General features: G+C 34.6%; 1 protein-coding gene across 2 annotated transcripts in view; it reads right to left on the bottom strand.

Moving 5' to 3' along the window:
* Positions 1-14,152, bottom strand: part of cdm (importin-13-like protein cdm) — a 389,177-nt gene that overhangs the window by 189,428 nt on the left and 185,597 nt on the right. For both annotated transcript variants that reach the window (XM_090408166.1, XM_090408167.1), the window contains exon 14: positions 11,892-12,073. In XM_090408166.1, coding sequence (XP_090264292.1) covers positions 11,892-12,073 — 182 coding nt within the window. The remainder of the gene's footprint in view (positions 1-11,891; positions 12,074-14,152) is intronic.

Below are 14,152 nucleotides of genomic sequence, written 5' to 3'. Positions count from 1 at the left end.
TTAAGTATCCTAAGAATCAAAGTATCAATCCATCTATATCTTGTCTTTTACAGAGGCCTTTTACTATTTTTCATTCTTGTGTTTGTTAATCTTTCATTTTCTATTCTGTTTTAGTGACAGTGCATCTCAGATAAATTTTGATTACATATTCTTGAAAATTAGAATTCTTTCCTAACCTTTTCATTTGTAATATGGCTTTGCTGTAGTATCTGCTCAATCCTTTAGTTTTCTTTAAAAAATGGAAAAGTCTCCTGATATACATCAGTACTGTCAGATGTGTATGTTAAAATTGGTTTGAATACTGTCTTATTCTCAGCTCACTTCTTTTTTTCATATAAATGAGTTCATCTGATTCATAACTAAAACATAAGCTGATTTGTTGTTTAATTTGTCTTAAATAGATAAGGAAGAACAAGCTGGGTTCAAGTTAAATAAGAGTCAGATCACATTTTTACTTTACAACAAACAAAAAAAAAAATCACAGAAAATATAAACAAAAGGTACATATTTAAGTTTTACAGATGTGAAAAATGCATATTTTAAGGTGTCAAGAGAAAAGCTACTGAAAATGCTTCAGTTATATTGTGTAAATGAGATATTGTACTGAGCAATATATATATGTGCATGGAGGTTCATTTACTTGGTTGTTATACATATTTTTTAAATGAATTGAATGACATAAACCAAGAGAAAAGGAAAAAGGTTTAATAATATCACACAACTAGTTTGGGCTTTTTACAGCCTTCTTCAGGTGTTTTTATAAAAAAAAAAAAAGAAAAAACATTAAACATTGAAGATAAAAACTGTGAGCAGCACAGGAAGTCACTATACATATTTAACGTGAAAACGTTCAAGTTAACATATTCAAAGCTATTCCTTCACTGGCCACATTGTTGGGTGAGTGCGTGTGTATAGCATCTCGTGAGCGCCAGTATTTGATCACAGTAGAATGACAGTCTGGAGGTTGTAGCTTAAATTATTATTTAAATGTACAGGGTTGAAGATGATTTCTCTAGATTCTACAATTTTTCTCTCCAATTTGTCATGGCAAATGAAAATGTTGTTAGATCTGTCCCAGAGGATTATATGACTATGGTTTTCATCATCCAAATCTCAGTTTCTCAAAAATTGGCCAAGGTTCTCGAAAAATATAACATTAGAACTTTATTTACTCCGCTTCCTAAGACCCGTTCTCTGGTGAGCCGTCCAAAGCCTAGCAATCATAATCTAAAATATCCCAGTGTCTACAAGATATGATGTGACTGCGACATTCCTTACTTTGGCCAGACAGATAAGTCTATCGAATTGCATATGGAAGAGCACAGGAGGGGCATCGCTTACAAGAGAACACATGCCAGCGCTTTATCCAGACATATCCTTTTTTCGGCCAATTTCAATGATGAAAACAATAATCATACAGCCTTGAATACGTTAACTACAACGTTCTCACATTAAATATGTATAGTGATTTCCTGTGCTGTTCACAGTTTTTATCTTCAATGTTTAATGTTTTTTCTTTTCTTTTATAAAAACACCTGAAGAAGGCAGTAAAAAGCCAAAACAAGTCATGTGATACTATTAAACCTTTTCCCTTTTCTCTCGGTTTATGTCATTCAATTCTTTTAAAATATATATATATATATATATATCATCATCATCATCAAATTCCTGCCATGTACCCTCAAGGGGTGTACAGGATATGACAGTACTACATGAAAAAATTACATCATTACTAACTTCCTATCTACAATTTTCCTCCAAATCAGTCTGTTACTTGTCAAGACTCCAACATTATCAGATCTTATATTTCTATCGTCTAAGGCACTTTGTACCGTATCAATCCACCTATATCTTGGTCTTCCTCTGGGTCGTTTTCCTGCCAACCTGGCAAAGAACACTTGTTTTGCTAATCTTTCCTCTCCCATTCTATTTAAGTGACCATACCATCTGAGATTAGCTCTGTTAACGCATCCCTGGATGCTGACAATGTCAAGTTCTTTCCTAATATCCTCATTTTTAATATGATATTGCCATTGATGCCATCTGTTCACGCCTCTAATCTTTCTCAGGACTCTCATATCTGCAGTCTCTAGTCTTTGGTCAAGTGTTTTACTTCTGACCCAGCTCTCAGATCCATAAGTTAAAATTGGTTTCAACACAGTCTTGTATACAGCTAATTTAGTGTTCCGACTAATTTCTTTCTTATTCCATATGAATTTATTCAATTGACTTCCCACGATACCAGCTTTGCTGATTCTGTTGTCTATTTCTATATTTAGTTTACCATCTTCAGTAAAAATTGTGCCTAAGTAGCTGAAATGTTTTACTTGTTCCACAGGTTCTCCATTCACAACACAGTTGACATTTTCAATGATTCTGCCTATTTTCATGGTCTTTGTCTTTTTATTGCTGACCTTCATACCATATCTATTACAACAGCTATTCAATTTAGTCAGAGAATCTTGCAGACTTGTAGCGGATTTATTTAGAAGTATAACATCATCCGCATAAAGCAAAGAGCTGACATTAACATCTCCAATTTTGATGTCATGTTTAATACCACTTTCCTTCATAATGTGATCCATATAGATAATGAATAACAGAGGGGATAATGTACATCCTTGTCTCACACCAGATTTAACATTAAACCATCTTCCTGTACTTCCTTCAATTCTAACTGCTGACTCACAACTCAAATAAAGACTAAGTATTGCTTGATATAATGCGCCATTGACACCATATAACTGCAGCGTATTGAATAGCTTCTCTCTTGGCACCTTGTCATATGCCTTTTCCAAATCGACAAAACTTAAATACAGATCTTTGTTATATTCCCATGCTTTCTCGACTATTTGTCGTAAAGTGAAGATCTGATCCTGACAGCCTCTATTTGGCCTGAATCCAGCTTGTTCTTCACCAAGCTTTTCTTCCACAATTCTTCTCAACCATTTCTCAAGTATACTTGCATAGATCTTGCCAGGAACACTCAGTAGGGAAATACCTCTGTAATTCTCACATTCAGTTTTATTTCCCTTTTTATATATGGGTACTATGAGAGCTCTACTCCAATCATCGGGAATTCGTCCCTCTGTCCAGGCTTTCTGAACTATGCAGTGCAGCCACTGTAAGACTCTTATACCACCATACTTCAGCATTTCTGGTCGAATATCATCTACTCCTGCTGCCTTTCCACATTTCAAGCCTTTGATGGCTTTTTCTACTTCAAGTATGGATATGTATTCCTGACTGCATGCCTGGTCAGTGTTTTTTTATCACTGTGCTGTCATCACTGCTTGTTTCATTTAGCAGTTTTTCAAAGTAATTACTCCATACTTCAAGGATATCTTTTCCTCCTGTTTTCATTTCACCTTTATCATCTCTAATTCCTTTTACAGCACTCTTTCCTCCATTCCTAAGCTTCTTCAACAACCTCCAGAATATTTTGCCACCTTCTTGATATTTATTTTCTATATTCTTGCCAAAGTCCTCCCATGACTTTTGTTTAGCTAGTTTTACACACTGTTTAGCTTTCTTACATTTGTCTCTGTATTCTGTAAGAGTAAAAGCTGACTTATTTGCCAGGAACTTTTGATATGCGTTCTTCTTTTCCTTCACTGCCTCTTTAACTTCCTGTGTCCACCAGGGAGTTCTGATTTTTTTTATCTTTGCACACAACCTCACCACATGCCTCTCTGGCAGAATCAATCAATGTTTCCTTCAGAGTTTGCCACTGAATCTCCAAGGTTTGATTCCTGTTCTCAAACTCTTTCATTTTCTTTTCAATAATATTTCTGCATTTTAGTCTACAGTTTACATCTGAGAGCTGCTCAACTTTTATTCGCTTTAAAACTTTCTTACATGTTATTCTTTTCAATATGAAATTCAATTTTATCCTGCTCAAGACTAAATAGTGATCACTTCCAATTTCAAATCCTCTGTACACTCTGGTGTCCTGCACCAGGGAGAAAACATCACTATCAACAATAACATAGTCAATGAGACTTTTCTTATTCCTAGCCTCTTCTCTCCATGTGAATTTGTGCACATTTTTATGTTGGAACATGGTGTTAGTAATAACCAGTCCATGTCCTGAGCAGAAATCCAACAGATATTTGCCATTATTATTAGCTTTGCTCTTTTCTCCAAATTTTCCCAAAATATTTTTGTATGTCTCACAATCATTTCCTACTCTACTATTTAGATCCCCAACAAGGACCAACTTTTCATTTTTCATTGTGTCAGCTGCTTTTTCTAAAGCCTCAAAAAATTCCTCCACTTCTACCTTAGTAGAACCTTCTGTGGGACCATAGGCACAAATAAGTCTCATTGTCCAGTTCCCCATTCTCATATTTGCCCACATTACTCTACTTGAGACTGACTGCCATTCAAGAAGATTAGCCTCGTATTTTGTGTTGAATACTATGGCTACTCCTTCTTTTCCTTGATTGTTATTGCCTGAATATAACATTTTGTATTTATTGCTCAGAAAGATCTCACCAGTTTTGGTCTTTTTTGTTTCAGTCACCCCTATTATGTCGATCTGGTACTTATCTAATTCCTCAGCTAGCTCCATTTCTTTGCCATTCAGGCTTCTTACGTTGATAGTACCGATCTTTAACTCTGGTGATGTTGAGTTGGGGTTTGTTTTCAGGTTTGTTCCAGTAGCTGACTTTTCGCTGTTCGCCCTGGTTCCCTGGCAAAAACAACGGGGGCCTTGTTTAACCGGGCGACGCCCCAGCCGGCATGAAATTTTGTCATGTTGTACCATCATTTTTTATTTTGGTTTAACCAATAAGAATACAATTTGGTCGGCTAAATCCCAAAATTGCCAGCCCATCCTCGTTTGTTCAGTATCAAAGTAGATACCCAACAGGGTGCACCACGAGAAGGTGAGGATTGGACATTAGGTCAGAAGCCCTGGTCGGTTCTCCGCATTCCTTTAAAGGCTATGTGGAGGTCTCCTCTCAGTTATACAGCTTTGACCCTTAAGCACCCCATATATATATATATATATATATATACACACACACACACACACACACACACACACACACACACACACACACACACACATGTAATAAATTTTTTAACTTGGGAATATTATATATTAGGATAACCAAGTTATTTTATAAACATGGTTATTTTAACTCCTAATCCCAAGTATGCAAACAATTAAGTTTGCGCCTGAAACAAAGTTCAAGTCTAAAGATGGTGCAACACCAGGGCAACTCATTGTAAAGATGGGTAAAGCTCTGATCATATTCTTAGTATTTTCCCATAATGAAAGTACATCTCACTAAAAGATGTGTGTGTGTGTGTGTGTATATATATATATATACACACATACATATATATATATATACATATATATATATATAGACATATATATATATACACACTGCAATGCAGTATGGGTGGGGTCACTAACTGGTTTCAACTTTTTTTGAGGTCTCCTCAGTGAGTAGCTAGACCCTAAATACCTAGGTTATAGTAATAACCTAGTAATGCTAAAGTTGATAAGGCTCCGTATTACTATAACCTAGGTATTTAGGGTCTAGCTACTCACTGAGGAGACCTCAAAAAGGGTTGAAACCAGTCTGGGTAGTGACCTCACCCATAATGCATTGCAGTATATATATATATATATATATATATATAATCTTCTAGTGAGATGTGCTTTACACTATGGGAAAATACTAATAATATTGATCAGAGTTTTACCCACCTTTACAATGAGTTGCCCTGGTGTTGCACCATTTTTAGACTTGAACATTGTTTCAGGCACAAACTTAATTGTTTGCATACTTGGGATTAAGAGTTAAAATAACCAAGTTAATAAAATAACTTGGTTATCCTAATATATATATATATATATATATATATATATATATATATATATAGCTAAAATTTTGCTACATTAAATCACCTTTAATGTAAAGTTTGCAAATGAAATGTTAAGATGTACGGAAACAGATTGCAATATTGGCATGCGCTTCAATATATAACACTGCTTAGGGGTGGACAATACGAGGTATCTTGTATATATCACAGGATGTTAGTTCTTTAGTTTTTAATTAAGCTTTTAATTATCAGAAAAATCAGAACTCCAAAGTTAAAAGAGGCAGTGAAGGAAAAGAAAAAAGCATATCAAAAGTTCCTGGAAAATAAGTCAGCTTGTGCTCTTAGAGAATACAGAGACAAATGTAAGAAAGCTAAAAACACTTAGTAAAACTGGCTAAACAAAAAGTCATGGGAGGACTTTGACAAGAACAGAGAAAATAAATATCAAGAAGGTAACAAGACATTCTGGAGATTGTTGAAGAAAAAGCCATCAAAAGCATGAAATGTGAAAATGCAGAAAATGGAATAGATGATATTTGACCAGAAATGCTCAAGTATGGAGGTATAAAAGTCGTACAGTGGCTGCACTGCATAGTTCAGAAGGCCTGGACAGAGGGATGAATTCCAGATGACTGGTGTAGAGCTCTCATAGTATGCATATATAGAAAGGAAAATAAAACCGAATGTGAGAATTACAGAGGCATTTCATTATTGAGTGTTCCTGGTACGATATATTCAAGTATACTTCAGAAACGGTTGAGAAGAATTGTGAAAGAGAAGCTTGGTGAAGAACAAGCTGGATTCAGGCCAAACAGAGGTGGTCAGGATCAGATCTTCACTTTATGACAGATAGTTGAGAAATCATGAGAATATAATAAAGATCTGTATTTAAGTTTTGAAGACCTGGAAAAGGCAAATGACACTGTGCCAAGAGAGAAGCTATTCAAAATGCTACAGTTGTATGGTGTCAGTGGATCATTATATCAAGCAATACTTAGTCTCTATTTGAGTTGTAAGTCAGCAGTTAGAAGTGAAGGAAGTACAGGAAGATGGTTTAATGTTAAATCTGGTGTCAGACAAGCATGTACATTATCCCCTCTGTTATTCATTATCTATATGGATCACATTATGAAGGAAAGTGGTATTAAACATGATATCAAAATTGGAGATGTTAATGTCAGCTCTTTGCTTTATGTGGATGATGTTCTACTTCTAAATAAATCTGCTACAAGTCTGCAAGATTCCATGACTAAACTGAATAACTGTTGTAATCAATATGGTAAGAACGTCAGCATTAAAAAGACAAAGACAATGAAAATAGCCAGAAACATTGAAAATATGAACTGCATGGTGAATAGAGAATTTAACAAGTAAAACATTCAGCTACTCAGGCACAATTTTTAGTGAAGATGGTAAGTTAAATATGGAAACAGACAACAGAATCAACAAAGCTGGTATGGTAGAAAGTCAACTGAATAAATTTATATGGAATAAGAGAGAAATTATTCAAAACACTAAGTTAGCTGTATACAAGACAGTGTTTAAACCAATTGTAACTTATGGATCTGAGAGCTGGGTTAGAAGAAAATACTTGATCAAAGACTGCAGATATGAGAGTCCTAAGAAAGATTAGGCATGAACAGATGGCATCAATGGCAATATCATATTAAAAATGAGGATATTAGGAAAGAACTTGATATTGTCAGCATCCAGGAATGCATTAAAAGAGCTAATCTTGGGTGGTATGATCACTTGAACAGAATGGGCAAGTAAAGATTGGCAAAACAAGTGTTCTCTGGGAGGTTGGCAGGAAAACAACCCAAAGGAAGACCAAGATATAGGTTGTTTGATATGGTAAAAAGTGCCCTAGTATACAGAAATATAAGAGCTGATAATATTAGAGTTTTGACATTTAACATACTGATTTGGAGGAAAATTGTAGATAGGAAGTTAGTAATGACGTAAATTTTTCATGTAGTACTATCATATCCTATACACCCCTTGAGGGTATATATCAGAAATTTGATGATGATCAAGCTTTTAATATTATTATGTTTGTTAATAGTTTTATTTTTGTTATATTTCTATGCTTGTTTATTGTTTCTCAATTTTTGACATTAATTCCAATCTCACATTATTTTCAGCTGAATTATCAAGTTTTGCATTAATGTCATCATTACCTTTAAAATTATCCAGTTATGTTCAATTAATACTCTTTCAAATATAAGAAATTTTAATTAGAAAACTTAATTTTTGGCTGACAGGTTGGAATTGGAAGGGAAGCTTCACCTCCATATAAGCACATGATTTTCACCTAATTATTCAATGTTACATTTCTTCAATTGAAAATTTCTATTCTTTTCCTACATATGAAGATTTTCTTTGTTTCTCTCCTTACCTTATTGTTATTAATACAGAAAGGTAGTGATCTATGAAAATCTTTTTCCCAACAATTATCCAGCAAATATAAAATCAAGCAAATCTGAACGGCTTCTTTTTTGGATTAGCATTAACCTACATTCTTCATCATCATCATCATCATCATCATCAAATTCCTGCCATGTACCATCAAGGGGTGTACAGGATATGATAGTACTACATGAAAAAAAATACATCATTATTAATTTCCTATCTACAATTTTCCTCCAAATCAGCCTGTTACTTGTCATCGCTCCAACATTATCAGATCTTATATTTCTATCGTCTAAAGCACTTTGTACCGTATCAATCCACCTATATCTTGGTCTTCCTCTGGGTCGTTTTGCTGCCAACCTGGCAGAGAACACCTGTTTTGCTAATCTTTCCTCGCCCATTCTGTTTAAGTGACCATACCACCTGAGATTAGCTCTGCTAATGCATTCCTGGATGCTGACAATGCCAAGTTCTTTCCTAATATCCTCATTTTTAATATGATACTGCCATTGATGCCATCTGTTCACACCTATAATCTTTCTCAGGACTCTCATATCTGCGGTCTCTAGTCTTTGGTCAAGTGTTTTACGTCTGACCCAGCTCGCAGATCCATAAGTTAAAACTGGTTTGAACACTGTCTTGTATACAGCTAATTTAGTGTTCCGACTAATTTCTCTCTTATTCCATATGAATTTATTCAATTGACTTCCCACCATACCAGCTTTACTGATTCTGTTGTCTATTTCTATATTTAATTTACCATCTTCACTAAAAATCGTGCCTAAATAGCTGAAATGTTTTACTTGTTCCACAGGTTCTCCATTCACACCACAGTTGACATTTGCAATGATTCTGCCTATTTTCATTGTCTTTGTCTTTTTATTGTTGACCTTCATACCATGTCTAGTTCAGCATTCTTGCATTTGTCTTTATATTCTCTAAGAGCACAAGCTGACTTATTTGACAGGAACTTTTGGTATGCTTTCTTCTTTTCCTTCACTGCCTCTTTAACTTCCTGTGTCCACCAGGGAGTTCTGATTTTTTTATCCTTACAACCTCACCACATGCCTCTCTGGCAGAATCAATCAATGTTTTCTTCAGAGTTTGCCACTGAATCTCCAAGGTTTGATTCCTGTTTTCAAACTCTTTCATTTTTTCTTCAATAATCTTTGTGTATTTTAGTCTACAGCTCACATCTGAGAGCTGCTCAACTTTTATTCGCTTTAAAACTTTCTTACATGTTATTGTTTTCAATATGAAATTCAATTTTATCCTGCTCAAGACTAAATAGTGATCACTTCCAATTTCAAATCCTCTGTACACTCGTGTCCTGCACCAGGGAGAAAACATCACTATCAACAATAACATAGTCAATGAGACTTTTCTTATTCCTAGCATCTGCTCCCCATGTAAATTTGTCGATATTTTTATGTTGGAACATGGTGTTAGTAATAACCAGTCCATGTCCTGAGCAGAAATCCAACAGATATTTGCCATTATTATTAGCTTTGCTCTTTTCTCCAAATTTTCCCAAAATATTTTTGTATGTCTCACAATCATTTCCTACTCTGCTATTTAGATCCCCAACAAGGACCAACTTTTCCTTTTTCATTATGTCAGTTGCTTTTTCTAAAGCCTCAATAAATTTCTCCACTTCTACCTTAGTAGAACCTTCTGTGGGACCATAGGCACAAATAAGTCTCATTGAGACAATTAAGTCTCTAACCTACATTCTTTTATGGCATAATTCCATTATATGTGCAAGTGCCTCAACTTTAAGCAAACTTCAGTTTATCTTGTGATGAACTACTTACTCTTTATAAATCTCAAATCTGCTTTATATCAAAATACTTTTACCATATTTGGAAATGTACACATGCCGAAAATTCCTTAAGCCTTAAGTTTATGTTCATAAGAACTGGTATCAGAATCCACTACTTTCTGTCCAATGGTCATAAAATCAGCAGCAGCCTGATCAAACTCATTATATTCATACATTCCTGCATTCTACTCTTTAAAACACCTTTCTCCATTATTTTCACAACTCTGTTTCTTTTGAAGATCCTCTTCTCATATAACCTTTTATAATCTTTCACATGTGTGAAATGTTTTAAAAACATACAGTAGTTAAGCTCCCTCAATAAAATTGGGTGTTATATTTTCTCCTGTCACTGAGTGAAAATGGGAATTAGCCCCACAAAAAAAAAAAGTAATCAGAAGGAGAAGAACACAATGCTCTATCCAATCCTATATAATAAGTGTTACCATTACAAATAATTTAAGTAGTTACTGATCATTAAATCTTAAATTTTTATCTAATATATGAAAACATTTTTATATAACTCTTCAAGGATTGGTGATAAAGCCTATAGATCTATATGTATATAAAACAAACTATACTAAAATAAGTATAGTGATATCTCCTGTTTTAGAATGACACACACACAAAATACATTCCTGCCTGTCACCACAAACTGTTATGTAAGGTAAACAGTTAATCCCCTAGAGCTAACTGCACATTTGTATTCTATCAATGACAAGCAGAGAAAAACATATGGACCAAATAAAAAAAAAAAAGTATCAAATGATACTGTATCGTGGGGGCTACTTGTTCCATGATACCGAACACAGACTGCATCTTCCAAAATCAACTGCAGGCAACATTATCAGCTGATGGAAATGCAAGTATTTAATTTGTCCAACACACACAAGAAGACCCAGGAAGCTCACATCACAGGACCACCAAAAGGTGACCGGAAGAGTAACACAAAAATTTCTGCAGTCCATTATGGAAATTATTAAAATAGGAGTTCAAATATTCTTAGATTAGTATAATGTTATGTAAAGGTCACAGTCACACTTTCTAAGAATAGGCAGCTTCACATAAGCCAATTATCAACCATTGCAACAGTGCAGACTAACTTGGTGTAAAGAACACAACTAATCTTCAGTATTGGAAGTTCGTGATACAGAATGACAAATCATACTACACACTTTTCCAACTAAATGAACAAATATCACAGATGTATGGAAAATGCCTTAATGCACAAGTGCATTGTTCCAATTATGAAGTGTGGTGGAAAAGGTTCAAAAATATGGAAATGTTTCTCCTAATATAGACTTTGTTCTGTGATTATACCTGGAAAGATGAATGCCATTGGTGTTCATCCTTCAAGGCAACACTTCTGGATAATGCAATGGTTTCTATTTTTTTTTTTTTTTTTGGAAGTTTTAAGGGACCAACGCATCTTTTTCAAGACAATATGCCATGTTATACTGCAGGTACTGTTGTGACATGGTTTGAGAAAAATGATGTGGTAAAACTTAAGTAGCAAACACATAGTAATGTTCACAATCCAATAGATTATTTTTTTGGGACAAACTGAAATGTCAGATGCTGGCCATACCAGCACACCAAACCATAGTACATAAAACTGTCATGTTGAAAGAAGAATGGTCCAAATTATCTAACTAACAAATTGGTAAAGAGTATGCCTAAAAGAGTGGAAAGAATCAAAGGAAGGTCTGGAGATTACACTGTATGAAGTTCAAGGTTATCTAATAATACAGAAAAAAAGTGCTGTTCTAGTACTTATTTAAAAATTCTAGTGTGCAAGTGTTTTATTTTGGATAATTACCTGACTTGTAGAGAGTATCTGTTCAGCAAATGGCTGCAAACATGCTTGACAGTCTCGAGTGATATCCTTCAAAGCCATAGTTGCAGAAGGTGCAATATCAACATTCTGTATTCCCATCATGAGCAAAGGCACAACATAACCAAGAACACTGGGATGTGTATTTATCCATTCGGCATAAGCACCTGTAAACATAAAAATTATGTTAACATAAAAACATGCCAATATTACTAACAAAGTTATTCAAGTAATAAAATTATGATACAGATATTCCAGTAAAGAAATTTCAGTATTCCTGATAACGATAAGAAACTTGGAAATATATTTATTGAAAACAAAATGATTTTTTTCAGAGAACCCCCACCCCGTTTTTCTAGATTGGAAAGCATGAGTTGTTAGAGTAATTAATCATAAAGAACTTCTTGAATGGGAAGCAGAATCAATGGGATGTGAACAATTGAAAATGAAAAATAGTCATAAGCTATATATCACTATGCTCCCCACAATGTCCACGATGAAGGTGAAAAGCAATTAAGTCAGTCATTAAAAATGAAAAAACAATCAACAATCTTTACTTGCCAGAAACATAGTTGCATATAAATCACACGTTAATGAAATAGTTTTTAGAAAATTTTAAGAAATGGCCAGAGCTAATAATGTAAATGACACAGGATTCTGCTAGATAGAAGCACAAAAAAATTCAAATGGATAGAAAATGTAAGAAATATTATCAAGCAGATCATTATTGATATCTTAAGGCAGTTGCAGGCAACAAGAATGCAGAGAAGATTTGAGACTGAATGTGTTCAAGAGCAATGTCAAGTTATTTACTGTACAACTGCATGCAAGGACATAAGAATAAATCTCAACATCATCAAATTCCAGACATGTACCCTCAAGAGATGTAAGAACCTAAGAATAAATCTCAACATCATCATCAAATTCCTGCCATGTACCCTCAAAGGGTATACAGGATATGATAGTACTACATGAAAAATATTACATCGTTACTAACTTCCTATCTACAATTTTCTTCCAAATCAGTCTGTTACTTGTCAAGACTCCAACATTATCAGATCTTATATTTCTATCGTCTAAGGCACTTTGTACCATATCAATCCACCTATATCTTGGTCTTCCTCTGGGTCGTTTTGCTGCCAACCTGGCAGAGAACACTTGTTTTGCTAATCTTTCTTCACCCATTCTGTTTAAGTGACCATACCACCTGAGATTAGCTCTGCTAACGCATTCCTGGATGCTGACAATGTCAAGTTCTTTCCTAGGCATCAATGCCTAGGAAAGAACTTGTCTTTGGTCAAGTGTTTTACTTCCAACCCAGCTCTCAGATCCATAAGTTAAAACTGGTTTGAACACTGTCTTGTATACAGCTAATTTAGTGTTCCGACTAATTTCTCTCTTATTCCATGTGAATTTATTCAATTGACTTCCCACCATACCAGCTTTGCTGATTCTGTTGTCTATTTCTATATTTAATTTACCATCTTCACTAAAAATCATGCCTAAGTAGCTGAAATGTTTTACTTCTTCCACAGGTTCTTCATTCACAACACTGTTCACATTTTCAATGATTGTGCCTATTTTCATTGTCTTTGTCTTTTTATTGCTGACCTTCATACCATATCTATTACAACAGCTATTCAATTTAGTCAGAGAATCTTGCAGACTTGTAGTGGATTTATTTAGAAGTATAACATCATCTGCATAAAGCAAAGAGCTGACATTAACATCTCCAATTTTGATATTATGTTTAATACCACTTTCCTTCATAATGTGATCCATATAGATAATGAATAACACAGGGGATAATGTACATCCTTGTCTCACACCAGATTTAACATTAAACCATCTTCCTGTACTTCCTTCACTTCTAACTGCTAATTTACAACTCAAATAAAGACCAAGTATTGCTTGATATAATGCCCCATTGACACCATATAACTGTAGCATATTGAATAGCTTCACTCTTGGCACCATGTCATATGCCTTTTCCAAATCGACAAAACTTAAATACAGATCTTTGTTATATTCCCATGCTTTCTCGACTATTTGTCGTAAAGTGAAGATCTGATCCTGACAGCCTCTATTTGGCCTGAATCCAGCTTGTTCTTCACCAAGCTTTTCTTCCACAATTCTTCTCAACCGTTTCTCAAGTATACTTGCATAGATCTTGCCAGGAACACTCAGTAGAGAAATACCTCTGTAATTCTCACATGCAGTTTTATTTCCCTTTTTATATATGGGTA

This window comes from Typopeltis vanoorti, chromosome 18 (genome assembly GCF_054136105.1).
Source record: "Typopeltis vanoorti isolate ZY-2024b chromosome 18, IOZ_Tvanoo_1.0, whole genome shotgun sequence".
In the NCBI taxonomy this organism is placed as follows: Eukaryota; Metazoa; Arthropoda; class Arachnida; order Uropygi; family Thelyphonidae; genus Typopeltis; species Typopeltis vanoorti.
Note: the sequence above shows the minus strand (reverse complement) of the source record. Positions and strands in the feature narration are given on the sequence as shown.